This window comes from Vicugna pacos, chromosome 10 (genome assembly GCF_048564905.1).
Source record: "Vicugna pacos chromosome 10, VicPac4, whole genome shotgun sequence".
NCBI lineage: Eukaryota > Metazoa > Chordata > Mammalia > Artiodactyla > Camelidae > Vicugna > Vicugna pacos.
The window spans coordinates 38,850,391-38,877,060 of record NC_132996.1 but is presented as its reverse complement, the minus strand read 5'-3'; the positions used below and the strand labels follow the sequence as shown (position 1 = coordinate 38,877,060).

At 49.7% G+C, this 26,670-nt stretch overlaps 1 protein-coding gene across 16 annotated transcripts in view; it reads left to right on the top strand.

Moving 5' to 3' along the window:
- Positions 1-26,670, top strand: part of PLEKHA7 (pleckstrin homology domain containing A7) — a 195,089-nt gene that overhangs the window by 150,153 nt on the left and 18,266 nt on the right. For all 16 annotated transcript variants that reach the window (XR_012076601.1, XR_012076599.1, XR_012076598.1 and 13 more), the window contains 11 exons: positions 1,875-2,397; positions 3,147-3,233; positions 5,830-5,883; positions 15,171-15,239; positions 15,413-15,493; positions 16,369-16,518; positions 17,130-17,231; positions 22,136-22,244; positions 22,411-22,637; positions 25,451-25,639; positions 25,739-25,856. Coding sequence is in view for 13 of the 16 variants with exons in the window: in XM_072969604.1 (XP_072825705.1) it covers positions 1,875-2,397; positions 3,147-3,233; positions 5,830-5,883; positions 15,171-15,239; positions 15,413-15,493; positions 16,369-16,518; positions 17,130-17,231; positions 22,136-22,244; positions 22,411-22,637; positions 25,451-25,639; positions 25,739-25,856 (1,709 nt within the window). In the remaining 3 variants the exon portion in view is untranslated. The remainder of the gene's footprint in view (positions 1-1,874; positions 2,398-3,146; positions 3,234-5,829; positions 5,884-15,170; positions 15,240-15,412; positions 15,494-16,368; positions 16,519-17,129; positions 17,232-22,135; positions 22,245-22,410; positions 22,638-25,450; positions 25,640-25,738; positions 25,857-26,670) is intronic.

The window sequence follows — 26,670 nt, the reverse complement described above, 5'->3', positions numbered from 1 at the left end:
AGGGTTTCTGGTTTCGAGTGGGGGCTTACTAACCTGCATGTAAGTAAGTTCCCAGATGGTGCTGATGCTGCCGGACTACAGTTTGAGTAGCGCTGGCTTAGAATAAGGTCTGGCACATGGTAAGCACTATGTGAAGGTTTGTGAGATGAAATTGATAGATGAAGGCGGAGTCAGGATTCCAACCCAGGCCTGACTCCAAAACCTGTCTTTTTACATCATGCTGCCTCTCAAGGCTTAATAAGGCTTAATAAGACTCTCTCCTTGGCTCCTTGCTGAATTTTTCTTTCAGAAAATAAAATGGCTGGTCATAGTAGTTTTCCTGAGCCTGTCCAGCTTTTGCGTGCCGGAGTATTTGCTGAAGGGCTGGTTGTGCGTCAGGACTTTCTGACTGTGGACAATAGCACAAAAATGTGAGACAAAGTTCCTGCTGGTTGGATAAGAGACATCTTGCAAATAGGAGAAGGTTACGTCAACACAGGACCTTGGAAAAGTTACAGATTGTACAGTAACCAGGTCAGGGCAGAGCAGGAAGCCCGAGGGCTGTGGCATTGCCTCCGTGGAACAAGCTTGGGCCAGTGTCCTGGGGAATGAGTGAGATTTGGTGATATGGCAAGGGGGGCTCATACAGGGAGGGAAAGGAGGAACAGTATTATGAGAATAAGGAGAAGGCAGGAGGGAGCACCCACTGGTGAAGGTACTTTCTGCGTGTCAGGCGTGGAGCCTGTGTTCTCTTGTCTCATTTATTCTTCAGGACAGCCTTATGAGGCAGGTGTTTCTGTCCTCATGTTATAGTTAAGGAACCTGAGGCTCAGAGCCGTCAGGTAAGCTGCCTAGGGTCACACAGCTGGTGGACTCAACCCTAGTTCAGACTACCTCTGCTTTTTCCACTGCGAAAAGTTTCCTTTGCCCAGGTGTGCAGGAGGCCAGGCAAGATTAGGGCCCAGCAGGTGCAGGGGTGCACCTGGGAGGGGATGCCTCCGTAAGTGTTTGACCCTCAACGCCCAACTTGCCCCAGTAGGAGGGGCAGTGAGGAAACAGCAGGAAGGCAAGGTGGGTTGAGGTCAAGTGCTAGAGGGCTGTAAGTACCAGGCAGAGGGGTTTAGATTGAACTCCATAAGCAGCAGGCATAAGCAGCAGGGAGGAGGTAATACCCGTTTATTTTTTAATTTAATTTAATTTAATTTAATTTAATTTTTATTATTATTATTATTTTTTAATTTAATTTTTTTTTTATTTTTAATGGAGGTACTGGGGATTCAACCCAGGACCTAGTGCATGCTAAGCACACGCTCTACCGCTGAGCTGTACCCTCCCCTCCTGCAGCAGGGAGCCACTGAAGTTTTTGAAGCACAGGAGTGACTGGATCTAAGCAGCTGACTGTGTACGGCATGGAAACTTAGGAAAGTCTCTGAGTTGTCTGGGGGAGGGAATTAATTAGTAACTGGACTAGAGTAAAAGGGAAAGAAAAGAACTAATGCCAGCCACTTCCTTTAAGAACCTTCAGAACTTGGCGCTAGGGAAAGTCTTGATGACTGGGAGGAGGCATTTCCTAGAAATATGCACACCCATTGGAAGAGCTGACTGACAACAAAAGAGGGCAGGTTTAATCACACCGCACTTGAAGTGATGGGTATAGGACAGCCAGGTCAGCCCAGTAGAGGGGTTGACACTCCAAGGTTGATAGAGAAAATGATTCTGGACTCCGCTGCGAAGGGAAGAAATGACTAAAGTCCTGGGTGTCTGCTTTGACTGTTCTGTAGGGGTCTTACCGGCTTGTCTCACGTGCCTGGCTTTGTGGTTTTACTTGGCTGTGTTTCCAGAAGCCTAGCAGACCCCTTGCTGGTCCTCTTACCTGTCCTCTCCTTTCTCCTCAGCCTGCCCTTGGACCAGACCCTTCCTCGCCAGGGTCCCAGCCAGCCCCTGTCCTTCCCAGAAAACTACCAGACTCTTCCCAAGAGCACCCGACACCCCTCAGGGAGCTCTTCGCCCCCTCCTCGCAATCTGCCGAGTGACTACAAGTACGCGCAGGACCGAGCCAGCCACCTGAAGATGTCGAGCGAGGAGCGCCGGGCACACCGCGATGGCACTGTGTGGCAGCTCTACGAGTGGCAGCAGCGCCAGCAGTTCCGCCACGGCAGCCCCACGGCACCCATCGGTGCCGGCTCCCCGGAGTTCACTGACCAGGGCCGCAGCAGGAGCATGTTAGAGGTGCCCCGCTCCATCTCTGTGCCTCCATCTCCCTCGGACATCCCTCCCCCGGGACCCCCGAGGGTCTTCCCACCCCGGCGGCCACACACGCCAGCAGAGAGGGTCACTGTGAAGCCACCGGACCAGAGGAGGAGTGTGGACATCTCGCTGGGGGGTTCTCCCAGGAAGGCATGGGGCCACACCACTAAGGTGAGACTCCGGAGGCCCAGCATTAGGGTGCTGGGAGCCTTACATGGTTTGAACACAAATTTGAGCAGTTTGGTATTATGATAGGTAGCACTTACACAGAACATTTAGGTGCTGAGTGCAGCACTAAAGGCTTTGCTTCAATTCTTACAACACCCCTATGAGGTAGGCGCTCATATTACAGGCTCCCCCCTCCCCACTAAAAGTAAAGTGTTCCTGTGAAACCTTTCATAAGCCAAAATGGTGTAAAGTGAAGAGGCAGGTACCTTTTTCTGTAAAAGTGAAAATCCTCTTTGGATTTCTTTCGGTTATCAAGAAGAAGTAGTAAGGTGGTCTTCTGTAAAAGCAAAGTGGAATAAAGCAAACTTTTGTGAAACAGGGGGATACCTGTATGCCTATTTCACAGATGAGAACTCTGAGGCATTAAGAAATGAAGTTACTTGCACAGGGTCACACAACTAGAAGTCTGCTTCCTCGCAGCTTGAAAGGCAGGAAAAGATGTCTGTGTTCAGCCAGTTCAATTATTTATACTAACTTGACTTAAGTTTTAACTCTCTGAGGGGCTCTCACAGTTTATTGTTGTTATGACCTGGTGAGAAAGACATGGATCCCCATTTGACAGAAGAAGAGTCTAAGGCTCAGAGAGGTGCAGTGCCATGTGCTCGGCTGCCCTGGCAGTGAGTGGCAGAGGTTCTGGCCCCAGCCCCGTCTCCTTGCCCTGTCTCATGTGACTTCTTGTCTCCTCACTGCAGAACTCCTCTCACGTGGACCGACGCTCCATGCCCTCCATGGGTTACATGACCCACACTGTCAGCGCTCCCAGTTTACATGGAAAATCGGTAAGCAGTGCCTCCTCTCCGCCTCCTGGTGAATGATCTGGTATAGCCTGCGAAAGGCTAATCCCATCAGAGTTCTCCCCTGAGCCCGTCAGGTGCAATCCAAAGGGCAGCTATAACCCCATTTTAGAGATGAGGAAACTAAGGCTCAGAGAAGTCAAATGATTTGCTCAGGCTCAGCCCACTGGCACTGAGCCTTCCCAAGTTCAGCAGAATTGCTTGGGGGAAGTGGAGGAGAATGTGGTGTTTCTTCTCTTTCGGGCAGCATTTAGTCTGCAGCATTTTCCAGCCACCTGTTTTCTTCTCCCATTAGCTCTTGTCCTTTCTTCCCGGTCTTTGCTTTGATTAGTTCACTGTCTTCAGAGCTTGAGTCTGGGTGAGGTTGCATTGCTAGTGGCTGTTTCCTGAGAAAACTACTTCCTGCAGCCGCTTTTTCTGCCAGTCCCTTTATTTGTCCTAATGACAGAATTAACGCAGTAATTACTTCAGGGTGTCACATCAGTGCTGTCCCGGCACCGGGGTGAAGAGTAGTTATAGCGTCGTGCTCTTGCAGTGGCTAATTTCCTCGTGATGTGTCTACACGCCTGCAGCTGGAGGAGCTCTCACTGCTTCTCACCCGGTTACGGCAGCACCAGGCCAAGCTGGCCAGTGTGCGAAATTTCGCCATCGGCCAGTTGCTGCAGCACCAGCTGACCTTCCCCACCTGCCAGGTCAGCTCTGGTGGGCTCTCTCAGGGCCGGGGTCCACCCCGGGGGCAAGGGAGTGACATGCTGGCCCGTGCTCCCTCATGCCCGTGCTCTAGTCTGTCCTGCTGTCTGGCTCTCTCCCTTGTCCCCCGCCTGTTTGCTTCTGGATGCTGCTGCCAGACACTGCAGCCGTGCTGGGGCCCAAGCCCCTGGTGCTGGGGAGGAGGCTGCATGTGGCGTGAGGAACCTGAACTGTGGCTTCTGTGGCTGTGAGTAGTGACTGCCAGGCTGGTGTGTGGTCATGTCCAAAGGGCTGTGCTGACTGTCATCCTTGTTGCCACCTTGAGCACTCCTTGGGATGCTGCGAGGTGTGCGTCAGCCTGGAGGGAGAAGGCTGTCTCATCCAGACAGTGCCCTGCTGGTTGACAGAGCGTCCTCACATCCCTCAACCTGGTGAACTTCACTGTAACCTGGGAGAGGTTAGGTAAGGGGGCGGGTAGCAAAGTGACTTGTCCAGGATCCCTCAGCTAGTGGCAGGCAGGCTAGAGCCAAAATCCACACCCTGTCTGGCACAGTGTTCTGAACTGTTTCCAAGGCATGACGGGTTGTAGGCGTGCTCCTCAAAGAGCGGCCAGGCGGTTGTTCTCCCCGGGCATCCTGAGCGGCTTAGAGAAGATGCTGGTCCACATGAGGCTGAGCCCTTCAGGCTGCACAGAAGTAGGCAGAGGACAGATGACGCGAATGATGAGACTGTCACCTTCCTTACCTGTCCTGTTTTAGTGGGGCCTGGGGGACTCAGGAAATGTATTTGGAAGAACTAATGTAAGGGAGCATGTGCAGAAATCCTACATTGTTAATTCTGGTGATTTTTTAATAACATTCTTCTGCTCTGTCCCTCTTACTGCTGTGGGACTGGGCTGATTGAGGAAGTAAGGATGGGTAAGGGGACAGTTTAGGGGCAGAAATAAGATCGTGCAAGTCACTGGTGTCCCCGGCAGTGGTCCTTCAGGTTTTCTCATGCCTAAAAGCACTGCCTGAGCATTTCACATTATTTACTTTCGTGTCTGTTTTACATCAGAGCTGTAAACTTGGACCACCTTCCCAGCCCTGGCTTGCTTTGGCTTGCTGGGAAGTCTCTTGTCGCCTGAGAAAGTCGTGCCTACACTATTTTTCTTAAGCTTTTATAGCCCCTCTGCTCACAGTTAGCTTCTGTGATCTGTTACATGGGAAGCACAAGTTTTAGGAAATCAAAGAATCTTTTCCTTGTTCTCAGTGTTTCTGGTAGTCATACTGAAGAACCCAGCGGGCTGTCAGAGACGACGCAGGCAGGTAGCTCTGCCTGCGCCTTCCTTATCTAGCTCATGACACAGCCGCGTTGGCTCCATGCTGAGCAAAGGGAGCCAAAACTTCCAGGGAACTTGTAGCGGCTACTGGTGCTTATCTTTCTGGAACACAAGGTCATAGGGGAACCTCTCTGGGTCGCCTAGGTCATCTCCCTGCCTCTTGCAGGCATCCATCTACACCAATCGGGGGGTCATTTTGCTTCATGCATGTGAAGTGGCCAGTGCAGAGGTTTGATAACGAGAACTGGAGCATTGGTGAGTGCTGGGGCTCTTCCGGGTAGACCTGTCTAGCTCTGTCCATGCTTTCTCTCTCCTCCACATCAAATTTCCCCCAGCCAATGGGGGGACAAACTGACTTTCCCCACATGGTGGACCCACAGGACCCACCATGCTGAAAGGGCTCTGAGCTGCACTGAGACGTTTGCGCTTCCTCTGTGGCCCGGATCTGTTGTCTGCTGTGGTCTCTTGCCCCTGAAGCTGCACAGTGTGAATGATTTACACATGAAGCCCTGAGTTACGGACCCCTTGGTGTTTAATAACTGTCTTTTTCTGTCTGTGCTTCACTTAAAGGCTGACGATACCTACCTCCAGCTGAAGAAAGACCTGGAGTACCTGGACCTAAAGGTGAATGGCTGCAGGGGTCTTGATTTCCCTTGCCTTTTGGATGCTTAGATTCCTGACAATGTCAGCCTCGTTGGAGCCCAGCCCAAAGCCATAGGCTGTGCAGGTCTCGTCAAATAAGGGTTCCAAATGAAGACATCTTCTGTCATCAGAAGGGAGTTTTTTGTTTTTGAGTTTTTTATTTTTCTATGTTGCTGTGGCTTTTGAAAATTTCACTTTTTAAGTTAAGTGTAGTTGATATGTAACATTGTATTAGTTCTGGGTGGACAACATGATGATTTGATGTTTGTATAGATTGGGAAATGATCACAAGTCTAGTTAACATCCATCACCATTCTTGGTTACAATATTTTTTTTCTTGTGATGACAACTCTTAAGATTTACTGTCTTAGAGGCTTTCAAATATGTAATACAATATTATTAGCTATAGTCACCATGCTGTATATTACATCCCCATGACTTAACTTATTTTATAACTAGAAGTTTGTACCTTTCAGGAGAGTTTTATTTCTTACAGTCTTAGACTCTGGGCTCTTCCCAGTTTCTTGTGAATTCTGCTGTAAGGGCTCTGGCTTACAGAATGAGGGCATGAGAGCTTGATCTCTTCTTGTCCTTGGTCAGAACCTCAGGCTCCCTCCAAATAGTAACCAGTGGCTTCTTCAGAGCCTCCAGTGGGATGGGGATGGGCTTGGTTTACGGGGTGTCACTGATGTGTGTTTTCAGGCACAAGCAGTTTGGTGGATTGTTCAGTTTTGTTGCTGGGAGAGCAAGTTCCACATGAAGTTATGTGGCTCTGAGGGGCGCAGTTGTCTTCCATCTGCATTTAGGAGATGGACACCCTCCCTGTAGGTGACGAAGCTTCAGGCTGTAAGTCAGCCTCCATAGCACAGAGAAAGCCCAGGAAAGCTGCTGTGGAAGCTAGAGACGTTCTGCTTGGAAGAGAGCTGCTGCTGTTTTTTTTCCCCACAGCTCTCTGAAAGCTCCCACTGTGAAAAGCTCTTCTTATATCTGAGCCATGACATAGACTGAAGGAATGTGACCTTTAATTAACTGTGGGTGTAAGAGGGCGGGCGAGGTGCCCCGTGGAAGGACACCCAGGTGACTGCCATGGGGGCATGCCTCTCCCAGCCCCCAGTGTACCTGGCTTGAGATGTTTTTAACCCAGCCAAGATCGGCACCCAGCCTTGTAAAAGCAGGGGTGTGAACACCAGGCCCTAAGGCTGCAGATGGGGGGCCTCCCGACTCTGAGGCAAGATTGGGGCCTTTGATTAGGAATCGCTCAGTTGACTTATATTATCTGTTAATAAGCTGAGCACTCCCGGTATACCCACCTCTGGAGAAGCCTAAGGGAGATGCAAGAGAAAAATTGAGGCTCTCTGGACTCGAGAAACTTCCAAACGATCTAGGCTGGGGAAAGAAAATATCCCCAAATAACACTAATTTATTTGCAATGAGTATACAAAGATCTGTCCGGCTCAGAGCTGAGAGGGTGAGGATCACTGTGGGCTGTGATACTGGGAAGGCTTCTGGAGGAGATGGCACGTGTCTGGCGCCTTAAAGAACCAAAGGGTTTGGGTTGGTTGAGATTAAAGGGAAGGGAACAGTGGGAGCCAAGGAGAGCGAGGGTGAGGGTGGTATGGCTGGGGCAGGGGGAAGTGGAGGCAGGTAGTCCAGGCTCCTGCTTCTGTCCTGGGCTTCAGGAAGGAAGGTGCAGGAAACATCTGTCTTCTGATTCCTGTTTGTGGGATAGCTGAAACTCACAGTTGATCTAGAGAGAAGATCCAGCTCAGGTTTGTTTTGTTTAAAGATTGTAGAACTTGAGCTAACTAAAGGGGATCTAGGGAGAGAGAGAAACTGAGGCACAGGATAGCAGAGCAGAGCCAGGAGTCCTCACGTGTCCTGACTGCCTGCATAAACTGAAGAGCAGTAGAGGGTATAATGTGTGTCAGTCACCACGTTTTACTTTATTTCTCTTAAATTATGTAACCCCTGCTGTAGCCCTCTGAGGGAGGTGGTATTACCTTTTTCCCACTAACTAAGGCTCAGAGAAGTAAATGACTTTCCCAAAGCCAAGGCCACATTAGTAGTTACTGGAGAGCTGGTATCTGGGTGTAGGGCTGACCCTGAAGCTGGTGCTCTTAATCACCCTGCCTCCCAGCCACTCTTAAAATGCTGCTTCTACTGTGGACCCAAAGGCATTAAGTCTTTTACGGAGCTGAACTGGGGTCCATCTGCCAGGAAATATGTATGATGTGATACAAGCAAGGTGCATCCTTGGGGTGTTTCACCAGCTAGGAGCTGAATGTGACCAGGACATTAACTAGTGATTAGATGTTGTCACTGTTTGTCATGGGAAACAGCTGTGTTGATACCAGAACTTCCCTGGTCTTATAGCTGTTACTCCAGTTGCTAAGCTCCTCTTAGAGAACCAGTCCCCCAGATGAACAGCACCATTAGGTGAGAGACGCTTGGCTTACCAGCAACGTGTGTGGGAGAAGATGCTGGGGTTTGTGCTGTGTGTGAGTCATCATTCAGAAAGGCTCATGCCACCTTGGCCTCCTTCCAAGGGACAGGGCACCCAAATCAGGGAGGCAGTGGGTCTGCTCTGCTCAGATCCCAGATGGGTGTCTCACTTCAGGATTCGGATGAGTAAAGGGCTGGAATCAAAGGAGGTGCTGAGGAATTGCGAGAACCATGGCTGAGAAGTGTATTAGGAGGGATGGGATGCTTTTGTTCACAGGGTCTAAACCCCGCATCAGCCGGCTGAGCCACGAAGGGAATCTGCTGCTTCACGTGGCCAGGGCCTGCCTTCCAGGGGCTTGGGCACAATGCCCCTCTTCTACTTCCCACCCAAGAAAGGTGGCCGCTTGCACACCCAGGTTCGCTTTGTCCCAGCCCAGCCTCCCTGTGGAGAGAAGGAAGGGTTCCCTAATGGGAAAGCACACTGGGCAGAAACAGGCAACGCAGCAACAGCCACACAGCTGCAGTGCAGGATGGTTGTGGAGGAAAGGGCAGTTCATGCAAGACACAGAGACCGTCTGTAAAGCTCTGAAATATTACCATGTGTCTTCCGTGGCCTAAGGTGGGGATTAAGGCAAGTGGATAGCAGCTACAAGTAGAAAGGTTTCAGTGTAGTAGAAGAAAAACTTCTCTAAAAGGGCCACCATAGGTCGTGGTGACCTCCCCATCACTGGGATGCAGCTGAGGCCAGGTGAGCACTGAATGGGAAGAGTGACCGGATCAGGAACGCCCTCAGGCCCCATGGCTCTTGAGAGCCTCTGATACGCTGGACAGGAGGAGCTGATGCTGAGCCCAGCTGGGCTTCCTGAGACGAGGGCCTCTGAGGACACAAGTGAACCGGGCCCTGGAGCCCAGCCTGGGTGTGGAGATGGCAATGAACGCACCCCACTGTGACCATCTTCTTGTGAGAAGTCCCTCCTGGGTCCTTGTGGGGAGAATAAGGTGAACTTCTCTGGAGAAGGGTGGTCGCCCTGCCCCTAGGGGACCTAGAGTCCCCCTGTGTCCTTGTCCCACAGACTTAGGGATCCAGAGTCCATGTCGCTTCCACCCCCATCAGCTGACACTCAGCTTTCAGAACCAGCTGGTGGTGTTTGCTTGCCCGCGTGTTGTGGAGTTTGCTCTCCTGAAGTGAGCATTCCTGCCGGGGTGCCAAGTGATCAAATAAAGGCAGGCTCCACTCTCTTAGAAGACTCTCTGTGTTAGTGTTCTTTCTGGAAATGTTTACTGCCTTGGCATTTTACTTGGCGGTGCCAGGGTGGAGGGGATTTCATGTTGATTAAGCGTCTGTTCCTGCCTGGCAATGTTTGGACACCGGATGTTCATTGCTTCACTTAATCCTCCCAGCAACTTTGAGCAAATAAGGATTATTATCCCTACCTTACTAACCAGGAACCCAAGTAACAGAGAGATGACTTCTGCAGAGTTCTGCACTGGGGTATGAACTCAGTGACTAACTCCACTCCTGCCTTCTTTCTTCTGTATACCATGTCCTTTGCCCACCCTAAAGCTGAATTCGCTGAATTGTGTTTCTGGCATTAAAGTTCTGCTCTTCAGTACCTTACACCCCAGCCAGGTCTGAAAAGGGAGTGTGCAGGTTCTCAGCTGTTGACAGCTTGAATTGTTTTTATGCAGCGGGGAAGCACAGCTGGGAAAGTGAGGTGGAGGGTGCCGGCAGTGGTGCCTTTTAGGTGGAGCAAGTTGCAGTCAGCCCCAAAGGCGGGGGATGTCATCAGTGACGCCGAGTGCCTGGCCTTCAGACTCTTCCTGTTTAAGCCTGAGAGCTGGGCTTCTCTGTTCAGGGTCTGTTTCCAGTTAGCTTCTGGAGCAATTTCTTAAGTCATTGTCTGGGCACTATCTATCTCAGGATCACCTGAGAGCTTGATGAAAAAAAAATTGCAGATCTAGAGGGTTCTGGTGAATTAAAACCTCTGGTAGTGGTGCCCAGAATTCTGCATTTTTAAAATCAAGCGCTGGGGTGATTCTTGTGCACACTAAATTGAGGTCTGTTATTCTGGGGAGAGATTATTAACCCGGTCAGGAACTAGAACAATGAATATGGATGCTTGGATCCTATCCCTTAGAGACTCTGATTTAGTTGGTAATACTCAGATATTACTCTTTAAAAAAGAAAGTTAGAAGAAGAAGAAAAACAACTCCTGAGGTGTTTCTAATATGTAGCCATGGCTGAGAAACATGGTTTCCAAGCAGTGGTCCTCAAAGTGTGATCCCAAATGAACAACATAGCAGTTCCTGGGAATTTGTTAGAAATGCAAAACCTTGGGTCCCACCCCAGAGCTGCGTAGTGGGAACCTGTGGAGGTGGAGCCTAGCAAGTCTGAATATTTAACAGCCCTCTGGGTGATTGAAGCCTGCTCAAGTTTGAGAGCCACTTTTAGAATAGTGGTTCCCAATCCTGACGGCACATTAGACTCCTCCAGGAGAGGGCTTTTAAGAATCCCAGGCCCCACTCCAGACCAGTTACATCCCGGTTCTCTTGGAGTAGGACTCAGGCGTCCATACGTTTTAAAGCTCCTGGGTGGTCCCAGTGTTGGAGCCAGGGTTGGGATGCAGCGTCTTTGTGGATGGAGACAATGTTCCCTCAAAGGAGCCGGAAGCCTTTGGGATCATTGGTAAGACATCATTTTTGAAGTGTGGAGTCGAAGGTGGAAAATGTTGGGCAGAGGTGAGACTAATGCTTCACTCTGAACATTCGGTATCTTATAGTACGTGACCAGGGAGGATGAAGGAAGAAGTAGAGGCCCCCCCTCACCTCCTAGGCAGAGCCAGGGAGGGCATGGGCACTGAGATCGGCACTCTCGCATAAACTGGCCTGTGCGAAGATCCATCAGGCAGTGCTTATGAACCCCCATTTACAGAGGAGGGAACTGAAGTCTGGAGAGGTCCCCCGCCTGGGAAGCAGCGTAGCCAGACTGAGACTTCCTCAGCTGAACTGCACAACCCTCGCATACTCCTTCAGGCTACCCCTGGCCAGTTCCCCAGATTCTGGCTCCTTCAAATGTCATTTGATGTCTCACCTGTTACGTTTTGTTGTATTTGCCTTTTTGTTTGGAACAGATAAAAAATAATGAACCTTTGATCAACGTGCTTTACAAAGTGCTGAAGAAGTCAGCACGGGGCTGTCGGCCCAGGAGAAGCGTAAGATGATCTGATCTGTGTCTCCAGGCGGGGCCATTCCATTGCTTCTGGCTCAGTGCCGACTCCATCACTTGCTTAACCAGGGGCTCTCCTGACCGCCCCCAGGCTTCCTGCAAGTCATTTTGGTTTATTTTCTTTCTATTGAAGCTCCCTCAGCGTTTTGGCTGGTGCACCAGGCTAAGCCTCTCATCCGTGGTGTTCTGTGGCTCCATCTTTTGTGCTGCCATGGGGGTGGTGGGAGGGGGTGGGGCTTGCCTAGCTTGCCACCAGCTTGTGTTGTGTTCCCATTGTCACTTGTCTGACTCCGTGGTGAGGGCTGACCTAGAGCATGAATTCCTTGGGAGGGAGCAGCAGTTCCTGGTCACCTTGGAGGAGCCAGGTGTCCTGAGATTCCTCCCTGGGATTAGGGTGGCTCTTCTTCGGGGCAGGGTGTTGTTTGAAAACAGTCTGGAACTGGACTAGGGTAAAATGCCCACCCTCACCACGCCCCGCTTTGAGTGGTGCAGAAGTGGTGCCTGAAATGTGGCCAGCTTTTACAGCATTCCAGAGGGGGCTGCAGGCTGGGAAGCAGGTGTGTGTCCAGTCATCTTGAGCCCTGAGTACAGGTGTCTTGGGATGTGGAGGGGAGTAAGATGCCTGGGCAGCCTTTAATTCCTTTCTGATGCAGAGACTCTTTCAAATGGATGAGTGCCCACTGACTTTCACTTTTCCTGGTCACAGAGATGCCAGGGACCCATAGTTGATTCTTTTAATAGATTTAAACATTGCTATCACAAAGGGCAATTTGAAAAGGAAAGTTAGATATGGATGTGTCTTAGTATCCTTGGCGCTCTGGAACAAAGCTGAATTCAGAAACTTAAAGGACCTCTGAGCTATGTGAACACTGTCACGAAGCCCCTCCTCCAAAGCCTGTGACCTTTAACCCTTAGGCAGCGGTCTCGGGCCCTGAGCACAGCCAGGTCACCTTGCTTTGTTCTATTCACAAACTCACTAAGCAGATGCTTCTCAAATATCCACAGTATGCTGGGCCCTGGGTTGGGCTTTGAGGATACAGAGAAAATGCATCACAGGCCCCACAGTCACCCCAGTTAGGTTACCGACTAGTGAGGGGACACGGAACGTATCGCTACTAAGGCCCATGGTAGTGGCAGACCCAGGTGTGGGACGATGTCCTTTAATGGGCACCAAACCCAGATGGAGCGAGGGAGACAGGAAAGAACAGCAAATGTGTCGCCTCCGCTGAGTTTCTAATCCTAAGGGGCTCAGTCATTTGAATTCCTAATTCATAGCACGTTAAAAGCAGCACATTAAAAGGGGGACAAAGAGTAAGTGACTTCTTAGGAAAAAGGGAGTGCTAACATCCTGAGAGAGAAAAGAAACACGTCAGTCTGAAGTGGAAGTGAAAGCACGGAAATCTGGGAACATTTAACCAAGTAGGCAAGTAGTCCTAAACACGAACTTCTAAGAAATTCTGCATTACTGGTTTTTATAATCATGACTCTGATTCATCCCCCACAAGGTTGAATTTATATTCAGTATTCTGTGAAGGCAGTGAAGGACATACTTTTAGAAGGCTTTCCATCAAAAAGTTTGAAAGACTCAGCTTTCTGAAAGTGCCCTTTTTGTGTAGAAACACCTCATTCCTTGCCTGATGGTGCTGGGTAAATGAGGCCCTGCTCAGTTAGAGTCTCTGCCTTGCTATTTCAGTATCAAAAAAGATATCATCTGGAAAAAGCTTCACTGGCATAAAGGGAGGAGTTTTGCTAAGAGGAAAAATCCCCCAAGCATGTCTCCACTTGAAAATGGTTTCTTCCTGGGAAATGCACCAAGGGTCAGCGCCCTGGAGAGTAGACAAGTTCATTGCCCCTCACTTTGATGAAGGACTGTGACACAGCGAAGACTTCCCCACCTCTACCTGCTGGGTTCCCCTGGGTTTAAAGGCCCAAGTCTTGTCTGGGAAATTCCGCTGTTTGTGATTAATAACCCTCCCTCCTTTCCTGCACCCCCCACCCCTTGTCCCCAAGGAGCCAGCACAGTCTGTTTTTTGTAGATTGTTGCTGTGGTCAGTGTGTTCTGTGACTGTGTGTATGGTTGTATGTACACATAATTTGCCAGTTTGAGGAGCAGAATTTGGAGTTCTTCTTTCTCTAGGACTGACCTGCATGTATTTCCCTTTGACCTACCTGCAAGGCAGTAAATACTTTGCCGAGTGCCTTCCAGTGTGCCACGCCTTCCTTTCAGGGCTGACTTTACCAAGATGAAGAAGACAGTGGTCCCTGTCCTCTGCTGTGCCACCAGAGCATCGGAATGGTGGGGGCGGGGCTACAGCCCAGGCGCAGTCCTCAGCTCAAGGCATGGAGAGGGCTTCTCCCTTGACCTTGACCTTTGGACTTGCTGGTGACACTTGTCAGGGAGAAGGGAGTGTCGGCCAGTTGAATACATGGCTGGCTTGAGTTCTGAGGGGAATATTTACTAATATATTTCTGCTTGTGATTCACACTCACAAACTTGATAGAGCAGGGAGAAAGTGAGGGCCATGCCTCCAGCGGCTGTGTGTTCATCCACACTGGGACCTGCTGCAAAGTACACACACCACCTGTCTCTGCTGTGGTCAGCTCCACCCTCCATTTTTCTGGTCAGATCGCAAAATGGAGTTCAGCAAGACGGCCTCCCTTACACGGGGCACATTTGACCCAGCTGTCCCTGACCATGGCTTAGCTGTGGGGGTGCGTCTTTGAAAAGGGTCCCCCTGCCCCTGCACAGCTTTTGGCAAAAAGGAGATTTGGAGGAAATGAAAACATGGACTCAAGAGTTAGGCCTTGGTCTCGTATGGGTCAGTGAGAGATGGGCAACATGTCGCCCACACTGGGTCCCGGGAAAGATGGCAAATATGGGATTCCACTAGCGCCTAAGTTTGAGTGATTTTCTTTTTTCCTACTGCTTTGTGGTTTCCTTTCTTGACAGGACAGGGTGACCTGTAACTTGTATTACAAATACGGCCTAACCTTAGCTATTCAGGGATCAGTTGAAAACCCCAACCAGGCATTCACTGGGTTCTTTCTTCCCTTGGCCAGATCCTTTTCCCAAATAGTGGAGAGTGAGGGGGGCTGGTCTTACTCATGGGGAGGTGGGCTGCTCAAATGTTCTTAAATCAGAGCTTGATGATACCCAGGGGATTTGCTCATTCCTCTTGGTCTACCCACCCCACAGCCCTGGGTGGGGGTCATGGACTTCTGTTATCTGAGTTTGACCCCAGGTTTAGTAGCAAAACTCTCTCTTAAATCAATGGCAAATCTTTTGAGATTCATATCGAGCTCATTTGGGGCAAATTTAAGCTTTTTACACTGGAGATACTGTAACTTGAAAGTCTGTTTTTGTTCATTGGAGAAATTTATGAGTACTACTAAGATCTCAAAAAGGTTTTGTTTTTTCCCTAAAATGAAGTACACATAAAAGTAAAGCAGGGATTGCCCAAGTTTTTTGCCCTTTCCATGCTGTGACCCTACCTGCCACTGCCAAGACTTCCACAGCTGCCCATTAAAGGGCTAACTTTTCTTCCTGAGTTCTGATCCTGAACCCTGTAGTTAAATCTCCTTTAAATTGTTCACCTCCCAGATGACAGGCCGGGATCTTCTCAAGGACCGAAGTCTGAAGCCGGTGAAGATTGCCGAGAGTGACATTGATGTGAGTGAGCGGAGTGACAGGCTGACCCCTTGGCTGCCTGCTGCCTCCAGACCCGGGGTGGCAGTGTCAGGCAGGGTTTAGGTGGTTCTGTAGCCAGCGGCTTTCTGATCACACTCCAAGGCCATGCCCTTTTCTCATCATCCCAGGCCCTCTCCAACCTGTTCTGTTCACAGGTCAAACTGAGTGTCTTCTGTGAACAAGACAGGATCCTGCAGGACTTAGAAGACAAGATACGAGCCCTCAAGGAGAACAAAGTATGCACCAGTTTTGCATAATCTTGGGCTGGGTGGTGTGGGATTTGTCATCCTGTCTTTCCGCTCTGTAGCCTAGTCTCATGTTAGTATTGAACAACAGGTATTAGTGTATCCAGAACAGTGTCTTTGGGTTTAAAGGGTATTTTTTGTGGAGCTTCTATCTGAACCTGGAGGAAACTGTATGGGGAGACCTCAGCATACTTTTTCCAGGTACCACCTCCCCGACCTTAATACTGCCCTGGCCCGTCTCTCCTTGGAGGCCCTGTGAGGTGAGCCTGGGAGCGGAGGGCTCCACTGGCTTATTTGTGATGACCCCGGGCCCCTAAACCCAAGGGAAGGGGGCTGCCTTGGAGAAGGTGGCCATAGTCATAACAGGGCAGGGGTTTTCACTTTCTAAGGCCCCTTTCCCCTTGAGATCTGGGAAATAGAGGAAGCAACTCTGGTGGGAGGGGAGAAGTGGTCTAGGGGCCACTGATGTTCAGTGTGAATTTTTTCTTTTCTGCATTTAAATGGCATTATGTTTGTGGTGCTCAAGGTTTCTATATAATACACTCTTTGTTCAAGAGCTTAGAAAATTTTCCATCTGTTTGTTGGTTTAGCCTCATAGTTTATCCCACAGGAAGTGGATGGCCTTCGGCCTACTTAATAGATGAGGAATCTGAGGTACAAATTTGTTACGTCTTTGTCCCAGGAGTCCTGCCAGTGGGCAGAGTCAGAGCTGGAATCAGAGGCCCTGACTTTCAGGGCCCCGGCTGGATCTTGGCCCTTCAGCCTCAATTAGATCCAGCAGGTTTGTTTAGTTCCTGGCATGGTGGGAGAGTCTCAAGGGACTGTCCTGAACAATCCTCTTGCTCTTTGGCCCTGGTCTGATGCAGGATCAGCTAGAATCCGTGCTGGAGGTCTTGCACAGACAGATGGAACAGTACCGAGACCAGCCCCAGCACCTGGAGAAGATTGCCTACCAGCAGAGGCTGCTGCAGGAGGACCTTGTCCACATCCGGGCAGAGCTCTCCAGAGAGTCCACTGTGCGTAGAGGGTGTGGAGGATGGCAGACACTCCCCTACCCTATCCGTTCCCTTCCCAGGATGGGCTAGCCAGGGGGCCACTTTTCTCATCTCCCAAGCTGTAGTTGAGTTGGTGGCCAGGGGTGAAAGTCTTGGAGTAGCAGAACTCCTCCAGGCTGCCTCCTGACTGTAGCTTACTTTGTCTGGGTTGACAAGTCTGTCTCTACTGGTGCCTTAAGCTGTTCTATCAGTGACTCCTGGATGGCTACAGTGACACCCAAAGGATCAGATGTCTCAAAACAGCCTGCCATGTTGTTCCCCTGATCCGTGTGCAGTTAATTCTAAGATGTCAGAATTTCTGCTTTTTTATTTGTACATCTGATGTGATACAGGCCCTGTCTGCTGGAGCTGAGAACCAAAGCATCCTCAAGGGTGGGAGAGGGCACAGGGCAGGTGGCCAGGGTCAGAGCATGAATGAGAAGACAACCCTGTCTCTCTGCCCAGGCCTGCCTGGGGCTCGCTGGGCTCCCCTTCCCCTTCTCCCGGCTGGGGCAGCAGAGGGCAGGAGCACAGGTGCTTATGGGCCCTTCTGGGGGGCCACTGAGAATGAGAAGCACTTCCTTATCCCACAGGAGATGGAAAACGCCTGGAATGAATACCTGAAGCTGGAGGGAGATGTGGAGCAGCTGAAACAGACGCTGCAGGAGCAACACAGAAGAGCCTTTTTTTTCCAGGTGACCCAAGGGTTCTTCATCCCTTCTGAGCTCTGGTTTCTTCTGAGAGTCTACCCCTGTGGGGGCCGCTCACACCCCAGGCTCTCCTCTGGGGAATCCTTCCCCAGCCAGACAGTTGTGAGAAGCCTCAGCTCAGCCCCCTCTGCCTCTCCGCTCTCAAAGACAAGGTCTTAGGTGGTTTTTTTTTTTTTTAGAGGTTTTACTACTGATCATTTGTAGTACTATGCTGTACTGTACTGATCATTTGTGACTACTGTCTCCCTCAGAGGAGACAATGCTTCTGACCTTAAGAACCTTACGGAGACTTGAGGGTCATCTGTCTTCTGTGGTTCTTGGCCCGGTCTTGGGGTCCTAGCTGCTCACTTAGCAGCAGGAAGCCCCGCCTCCTTCCCTCCCTGACTCCTGGGGATTGATGTCATTAAGCCCTCACCGGATCGGTGGTGTGAATTCACGTTCATCGAGGCGCTTCTGGTCTCAGGTGGCCATTCGCATTTCTGGAGGCCAGGCTGGGTGATGCCTGTGGCTGCGGCCCCTGCCTCGCTCAGGAGAGGCAGCCTTAGAGCCCTGCCTCCTCGACTTTAAAGCCAGGGTGCCCGTTGAGGGCTGCCTCTGCCTCCAAAGGTGAGCGAATGAAAGGCCTGTGTGGTTTTCCTTCTTGCGGCGGGTTGGGTCCTTCTGCTGCCAGTGTTCCCTCATTGGGGTGCCCAGCCAGGCTTCCACCCTACCCTCAAGATTTTGAAAATGGAAAATAACCCACTTTCAAACCCAACTTCAGATCTGTGTCTCCTCTTTCAGGGCCCTGACATAAATTCAGTTTATTTGAATTCAGCAAGCATTGAGGCTTCTTGTGTACAGGGCCCTGTGCTGGGCCAGTTTAGGAGCTAGAGTTGCTAACTGATGAACTAGCTCTAGCCAGGGCTCTTCACTGAAGTGATCTAATGAATGTGTTGACTGTCTAGACACCAGCATCACCCCCAGAAAAGAGAAGGAATTCGAGAGGGGGTTTAGGTTTGTGGACCAGGAGGTTTTCCCAGGCACTGCTGTCCCTCCACTCACCACTTGGAGCTGGTCCGAGAGAGCCGGGTCCAGGCCCACATGGAAGAGACTCTTGCCTGTGGCTAAGGTTGGCCTATGAGGTCACCCAGACTTTGTCTAGCTTCTGTAGCTGTTGTTTTTTCCCCATAATTTGCCTTCATTTGAACTAACATTTTCCTCTTCTTTTTGAATCCCCAGCATTTAACGTAGTGGCTTGAAATAAATAGGTGAATATTGTTGGCAAAGTCCTTCAAACAGTTTTCTAGTTACTTGTTCCTTCAACTGCCCTGTCTCATAATACTTACCTTCTTGGACTTCAGTGATTCACATGAATTTCAGCAGAATTTTTTTTTTAGCTTTTCTTTCCTTATGTTTCTTTAATCATACAAATAACACAAATGCATCTCTCTGAAAAATTTATACAATGAGAAGCAAAACCAAAAAAGGATGCAAAAGCTCCTCCTCCCTTCCTCTCTCTGCCCCAGACCCATCGCCTTCCCTGTACATAATCAGTGCCATCAGTTTGCAGCGTTGCCTTCCAGATCATTTTCTACACATTTCCAAATGTATATACATACATAGTATCATATAATTTATCTGCAGGGGGAGTTGGGTTTACTTAAAGAGGAATCATACTTACACATTATTTGTCATAACTTTGTTATGGAAAGATACCCCCAAGCTTATTCTGCCCACAACAGTAGCTATTTAAATTTAAACATCAATTAATTTAAATTAACCAAAAGTAAAAATACATTTCTTAGTCACACTAGAATCATTTCATGTGTTCAGTGGCCATATGTGGTTAGTGGCTTCTATATTGGACAGCACAGATTGTAGAAAATTTCCGTAATTTCAGAAATTGTACTGGACACTGTTGGTCTGAGTCAATGAGATTAGTTTTTAACTGCTACATTGTATTTCGTACTTTTCGTATGTATACTCCATACTTCTATTTAGCCATTCCTCCCCTATAGGCATGTAAGTTATTTGCAGTGACTTGCTTTTATAATCAGTGTCACAATGAGCATTTATGTAACTGCCTTTTTGAGCTTGTTTATAAGCATCATTCTAAGATAGGCTCCTAGGAGTGGACTTGTTGGGCTGAAATGAGTGTGCATGTTAAATGTTGGCAGATACTGCCAGATCCCTCTCTGCAGGGCTGCACTCATCTGCCCTTCCACTCCAGTGCATGAGAGCACTGAACCTGTTTACCACATCCTTGCCAGCACTTGATGTTATCAGTGTTTTTAGTTTTTGCCAGCTTGCCTGCTAAAAAAGGACATCTTGTTTTAATTTGCATATATTTAAATACTAGTAGGTTTTCATATGATTATTGGCTATCTGTATTTCTATTGTGCCTTATTTAACAATGATTTAATGTACAGCAGGTCCACAGTCCTTCTTTCCCCTCCAAAAACCAAATAGGTCTTGTCACAGACTTCTAGAGAACCTAGCCCTGTTAGTTACTAGGTGACAGGCCAATTTGAAGCCTGGTTCCTGCAGCTCTATTTCCACCCAGCCTGGTGGCATTGCCCAGGCTTTACCTGGGTGTCACAGTGACCTGGGAAGCTCACAAAGCCCTTCTTTGAGCAGGCTCCATGCTAACTTCTTTGGTGTAATTCTAGGCCAGACAAGCTGTTAGAGTCCTGAATAAATCATTGACACTGGAGACAGGCTTGCAGCCCCAGATGCAAATTCTTAGTAATGGGGCTGGGAAACTCACTTCTCTTGAGCCAGGTTTGGCTGTGAGAAAATCCATGGCCTTTTTGGTAAAGATGAGTAGCTTTATTTATGAAGATCCTCATGGCCACTGGGCAGGGAAACCGGAGGATAAAAGAACTTCCAGGGAACTGTGAGAGTCAGTAATAGGTGAGGCGACCTATAGGTGTCCCTGCTTCTGGACAATGAGTTCAAGCCTTTGCTGAATGTGGAACATAGGAGCCTTCCTGCACAGTGTGATGTGAGGATACAGGGGTGAAACCCCACCCTTGTGCTCCCCAAAAGCTTCATTCACCTGGTCATTAAGTTCTGAAATTCCATCGTCCTTGGGGAGACATAGAAGTTCTCTGGCCTTTGCTCCTCTCTGCTCTTCTTTTACATGTGGGGGTGACAGGCAAAACGGGGGCAGCATTGTGAACTGACAGAAGTAGGCCAGGTAGACGGCCAGGGAGGAGAGAGATGACTTAAGCCTCAGGCTCGTCCTTCACCTGTTCCCAACACTCTGCTCAGAGACCTCAGCTCTAGAGATAGACCCGTTTGCCCAGGCGTACATCTGTCGTAGGACACTTGCACTTCAGTGTGGAGCTGAGCATCAAGCCTCATATTTGCTTACAGCCCTGAGGACGTGCACTGGCGTTGGAAGGGTGGGGAGAGTATGAGAGTGTGAGCCCCCTTGAGGAGGGAGGCCTCAGACGTCTGTTGTCACAGCTGTTGGTCAGTATTTGATCAGGGAACTTTATGTGGTTGGTCCTTTATTTATTCAGCATACATGTACTGAGAATCTGCTCCGTACCCAGCCCTGTGGGGATGTATCCAGGAGCAGTGGTCTAGGTGCAGAATCGGGCAGATCCGTAAATAACACACGTGTGAGAACTCTTCCAATTAAGGGTGGCCAGGTGCCCTCAGAGGAGACAGGGGAGTGGAGCCTTCCTTTTTAAGTCCATGGGGTGGGACCATGATAATTTTAAAATTAGAAGAATACCATATCTGATGTTTAAACAACTCAATTAAAAGATACCCGTGACCCCTGCTCACGTCTTTCTAGGGCCTCTTCCCAGGTGGTTTTGGTTGTAACTTTCAAAGTGAGGTCACATAGCCTGGCTCTTTTTCCCTTGTGCTTTAAAAAAATAACAGCTTTATCATGTAATTCACATACCACAAAATTCACTATTTTAAAGTGAATTAAATTTAAATGCAGTGATTTTTACTACATTCACAGAGTTGTGTGACCATCCCCAACAATTAATTGTATAACATCTTCATCATGCCCAGAAAGAAACCCAGTACCCAGTAACAACCATGCCCCATCCCCACCCCAGCTCTCAACGCCTGCTCTAGCCGAGCACTAATCGACTTTTGTCTTTATGGATTTACCTATTCTGGACGTTTCATATAAATGAAGTCATACAATATGTGGAATTTTGTGTCTGGCATCTTTCACGTGACATATGTTTGCAAGGTTCATCCATGTTGCAGCACATATATTCATTCCTTTTTGCTGCCAGGTACTTACTGTCCACTGCCCATGTACTCTTAACTAAACCCCAGATCCTTGGATAGATGCTCTTTATATCCTGGGGATAGTGTAACCTCTAGTCCTTGCCTTCTCTTCTCTTCTGCCATGGTTGCCTAAGACAGTCTGTTTTTTAAATCGTAAAATACACATAAAATAAAAATTACAAGCTTAACCATTTTTAAGTGTACAGTTTGGTAGTATTAAGTGTAGTCACATTATTATACACCCACATCTCTAGAAATTTTTTCATCTCGCAAAATTGCAACTCTGGACGCATTAAACAACTGTCCCAGTCCCTTGTCTCCCCAGCCACTGGCAACTACCCTTCTACTTTCTGTTTCTGAATTTGGCTACTCTGGATAACCTCATATAAGTGGAATCATACAGTATTTAAGACAGTGTTTTTAAATTAGATGAACAGGTGAGCGAAATCCTCTGAAATCTCTCCCCTGGACCTTGGGCATCTTCCATGCCTGCACTTCCCCAGGGAGCTGCGAAGCAGGCATGGTTATAGCCCTGGTGGGATTTCCAAAGGGGATACTGACCCCCAGGGACAGGGGCTCTGTCTGAAATGACAGCATTCTGGTAAGGAGCTAAAAAGGAAATGAACCACCGGCCTCATCTTCCTCAGGAGAAATCGCAGATACAGAAAGATCTCTGGAGGATTGAAGATGTCATTGCAGGCCTGAGTGCAAATAAAGAGAACTTTAGAATCCTGGTGGAATCGGTCAAAAATCCGGGTGAGCGGGCCATCTTCCTGGGGGTGGGGGTGTTGGAGGCCAGCACCCAGGGATTTGGGATGGCCCCTGGGAAGGTTGGATCTTCATGGCGTAAATCACTCCTGTGTCCTCCGAGGAAGAGGGTCTTTGTTCCATCACACCCTTTGCTTCCCTCCGTGCCTCTCAGAGAGAAAAACGGTGCCTTTGCTTCCTCACCCGCCTGTGCCTTCACTCTCGACTTCTGAGAGCAAGCAGCCCCCACAGCCCAGCCCTCCCACCAGCCCAGTGCGGACCCCTCTGGAGGTTCGGCTGTTCCCCCAGCTGCAAACTTACGTGCCGTACCGACCTCACCCACCCCAGCTGAGGAAGGTGACGTCCCCCCTGCACTCACCAACCAAGATGAAGCCCAAAGTTGTAAGTATTGACGACCAGGAGCCGAGCATGATCGTTTCCTTTCTGGTGGATGATTGTTCCTCTCTGTCCTCAGGTCAGCTTCTCTTGGGAGAGAAGCTTTTTAGGAAACTTGGGGAGACAGAACCAGGCAGGGTCCTGAGGGGTTCCTGAGCTGTGAGCACTTAAGGAGTGATGGGGGCCCTGCCGTTGTGCTTAGTCTCTCTGAGCTAGAAGGGCCCTGAGAGGTGGTCTAGCCCAGCCCTCCCCGTTTACAGCTGAGAGGGCTGAGGCCAAGTAAGAGGAAGTGACTGCACTGAGCAGGGCGGAATTTGTGATCTGAATCGTGCAGGGAGGTGTGTGCCTGCCCTATGCGGGGCTCTGTGCACATCTGCGGTTACACAAACCTGTGGGCAGTGAGTGCATCTCAGCAGAAGAGCGTCCTTATCTTCACCTGTAGCTGAGCACCGTGCTGGGTTGTGAGGATGCACATGATCTTCACAACAGCATCATGGAGTAGAGGCGGGAAGGGCAGTATCCCCATCCCACAGACAAGAGAACTGAGGTCTTAGGGTGTTAACATTTGCATAAGGTCTCCATGCTAGTGGATCCAATCCGCATTTCCCGGCCATTCTTTGTACCATCTGACGTCTAATTAGACATTCAGCCCTGGTCCTCAGGGCAGGCCTGTGGCCCATGAGGTTGCTGAGGCCAGCACCTTAGCTTGCCTGACATGGAGAAGGGCCAAGCCCTTGGCCAAATCTGGGAGCACAGGAGGCTCTAAGGAAATAGAAGATGTGGTCAGGGCTCATGTCTCCAGGGCCAGGCCAGCCTTGGCTGGGAAAAACGAGGGGCCTGGTCCAAGTGACAGGGGAGCTATGGCAAAGGGGACCTTGGAATGGGGCCCCCAGGTTTTTGCCAACAAGGGCTTGGAGGAGCTTTGCCTGGGCACCGTGTGTGTTTAGGACATCTGACGAGATCGGTGCTCAGTGGTGGCTGAAACACACAAGCTCCCGTACCTGGTCCTCACTGTCCACCTGCTTCCAGCCACAGCCCAGGGCCCAGAGCTAGAAGACAGGTGCTGGGACCCAGGGTCACTGTGAATTTCTTCGTCCTGAGATCTCCTTCCCAGTGCCAGATCAGAGAGTCATGGAGCAGCAGCCACCAAATAGGAGGTAGAAAATAGCAAAACAAATAGAAGGAATGACGGGGGCAGATGGCTGCTGCCAGCTGGGACGAGGAGCAAAGGGAAACGGGAGGGCTGCCTGGATCCCCTCCTAGTACTGCATGTGTGTTCATTTCTTAAATTGTCGTTTAAATTGCTTGTTTTATATTTATATTTGTGAAATAATGATATGCATCCTGAAATTGACATAAAGCATGAATATATAATTTAGCAATAGTAATAGAGACCACTTACATTGTACCAACCCCCAGACCAAGAAATTGAGCTTTTCTAGCAACCAGAAGCCCTTGGAGCCTGTGGGACCCTTCTCAGTGCAGGCCCTTTCTCTTTCTACCAGAGGTGCATACAGCTGTAGTCCTTTTTTTTTAAAATTTTTTACTGAAATACAGTCAGTTTATAATGTGTCAATTTCTGATGTATAGCATAGTGATTCAGTTATACATATATATTCATTTTCGTAATAGGCTGTTACAAGATATTGAATATGGTTCCCTGTGCATATAGCTGTAGTTCTTTCATTTTGTTTGGTTTCTCTTGTATTTAATGTCATTTATGTTTTTATTAGACAGTATCCTGAAAGGGTGCAAAATAAAAGGATATAAAAAATATGTAAAATGTCTCCCTCCCAGCTTCTATCGTGAGACATTCTATTGCCTTCAATGAAAGGCAATCAGAGGTTTGTGTGTATCTTTCTGTGGGGCTTTTTACAAATTGGTGGTTCTAAGATCTTGTCAGGGTTGGAAATTACTGATGCTCAGAGAGCCTATGGGTATCTTGGGTAGGCGGCTTAAACTTCTCACAACAATGAAATGTGTTGCTTTAAAAGAATGCTGATAAACCTTTGCAAAACAAGCTTGCAGCACCCTTCCCTGAATTGTGAAAAATTCTGAAAAACAAAGCAAAATTAGACCAAGAAAAGGGGCGTTTAGGAGGAAGGAGTCTTGATGGTCATTTGTGCCAGAAGTGGGTGTTTGTGGCAGCCGGGGGCCAGGCCGTCGGTCTGTAGAGAAGCCACAGCCTTGAGAGAGCATTGTGGACTGGGGGTTCAAGGAAAATAGTTACATTCATCACAGTGCAGGGAGTGGGCTGCAGGGAAGGCAGTGAGTCACCCATCTCAACTGCCTATTCAGTGCCTGAGTCAGGAAGGAGGAAATATTTTGTAACCATGCACATTTTTGATAGAAAGGGCAGGAGGATGTCTACTGTCCTTGCTCAGATCCCCCGCCTGCTGGAGGGAGGACGCAGAGACTGTGCAGGGAAAATGAGCCAGCTCAGTCTGAGCACCGGGGGTCGGGTGGAGGTGGTGGGGTGCTGCCATAAACAGACAAATAAGTGCAGTTACCAGCCTGCCTCCCCTTATGGTGCACCCTGAACAGTGGAGGGAGAGCATGGACCCAGGAGACTGGGCTCTGGATTGTGTATAGTCAACACTCTGAAACACACAAGATGTGTGAATCAGAGGGAAGGATGGGGTTGGAGCAGAGGCGTGCTCATGGCTCAACCCTCAGCAGGGGAAGTGTTGGCATCTTTGTGCTGAGGTGCTTATGCTCTGCAGGCCGAGGCGGCCAGCTCCGGCTGTTTGGGCCATCACTGTGATGGCGCCCCTCAGCATCCTCTCACTGACACTCATTCGGGGTTTTCTCCTGAGCAGGATGACGAGGCTCCTCCCAGGCCCCCACTGCCTGAGCTCTACAGCCCGGAGGACCAGCCCCCGGCCGTGCCCCCTCTGCCGAGGGAGGCCACCATCATCCGGCATACTTCAGTGAGGGGCCTCAAGCGGCAGTCAGACGAGAGGAAGCGAGACCGGGAGCAGGGGCAGTGTGTGAACGGGGACTCGAGGGTGAGCAGGCAGGGCCCTAGGGGTCGCCCCGCTGTGTGTGGGGAGAGGGAAGGTGGCCTGACACCCAGCGGGTATGACAGCCTCAGGCTCTGCCTGCAGGTGGAGCTGCGGTCATATGTCAGTGAGCCTGAGCTGGCGACCTTCAGTGGGGACATGGCCTCGCCCTCCCTGGGACTCGTGGGCCCCGAGAGCAGGTACCAGACGCTGCCAGGCAGAGGTAAGGCAGGACTCTCCATGGAGTCTTTCTGGGAACCCCACCACTACCACACCACTGCTTCCCAGCCCTCACCCGGTCCTCGCACCCTTCCCGACGGTGTTGGGCCTTGGTGTGACTAGCAGCTGTCACAGTCTCTGGGATGTAGGGAGGGCCTGTCCTTCCTTCCTCTGGTTCACATCCTGATTCTCTTCCTCTTTTATTACAGCTGGCCCTGGGAACAATGATAATAGCAATTACTTGTAAAGCCCAGCATTCTATTCACTTAGTTAAGATTCATGATAATCCTAGAGGGAAGTACTGTTATTATCCCCATTTTAGCGATAAGAAAACTAAGGCCTAGAAAAATTAAATGACTTGCCAATTAGCCAATAAGGAATGGAGCCAGAATTCAAGCCCAGCATTCCTGCAGGCTGGGATGTTGGGTGACTGCCATCAGCGTGGTCATCTCAGGCCTTCTGGAGGGTTTTCTGCTCTTCTGTGCCACTCCAAGACTCAGTGAGTCCTTTCTTTAAACCAGCACACCCTTCTCCTCAGTTGACCCCCTTCTCACTCCCTTCCTCTGTCCCTTAGAGATAGGGGTGGGAACAGACTTGGTCCCTTAGACTCATCCATTTTCCCCACAGCCAGACCCTCTTCCTCAGAATTCCTTTTAAAGGGAGGACACGAGACATCTCTGTACCTGGGCCTCCTGGAACCCCTGAGTAGGCTGACCACACTCCCTCATTGCTCCTCACCTGATCCTTCTGTCCGCTCCCTACGTGGGAGCTCAGGTGCTTTCCCCCGTTGGCTGTATGTGGAGGGGGGAGGCCACACA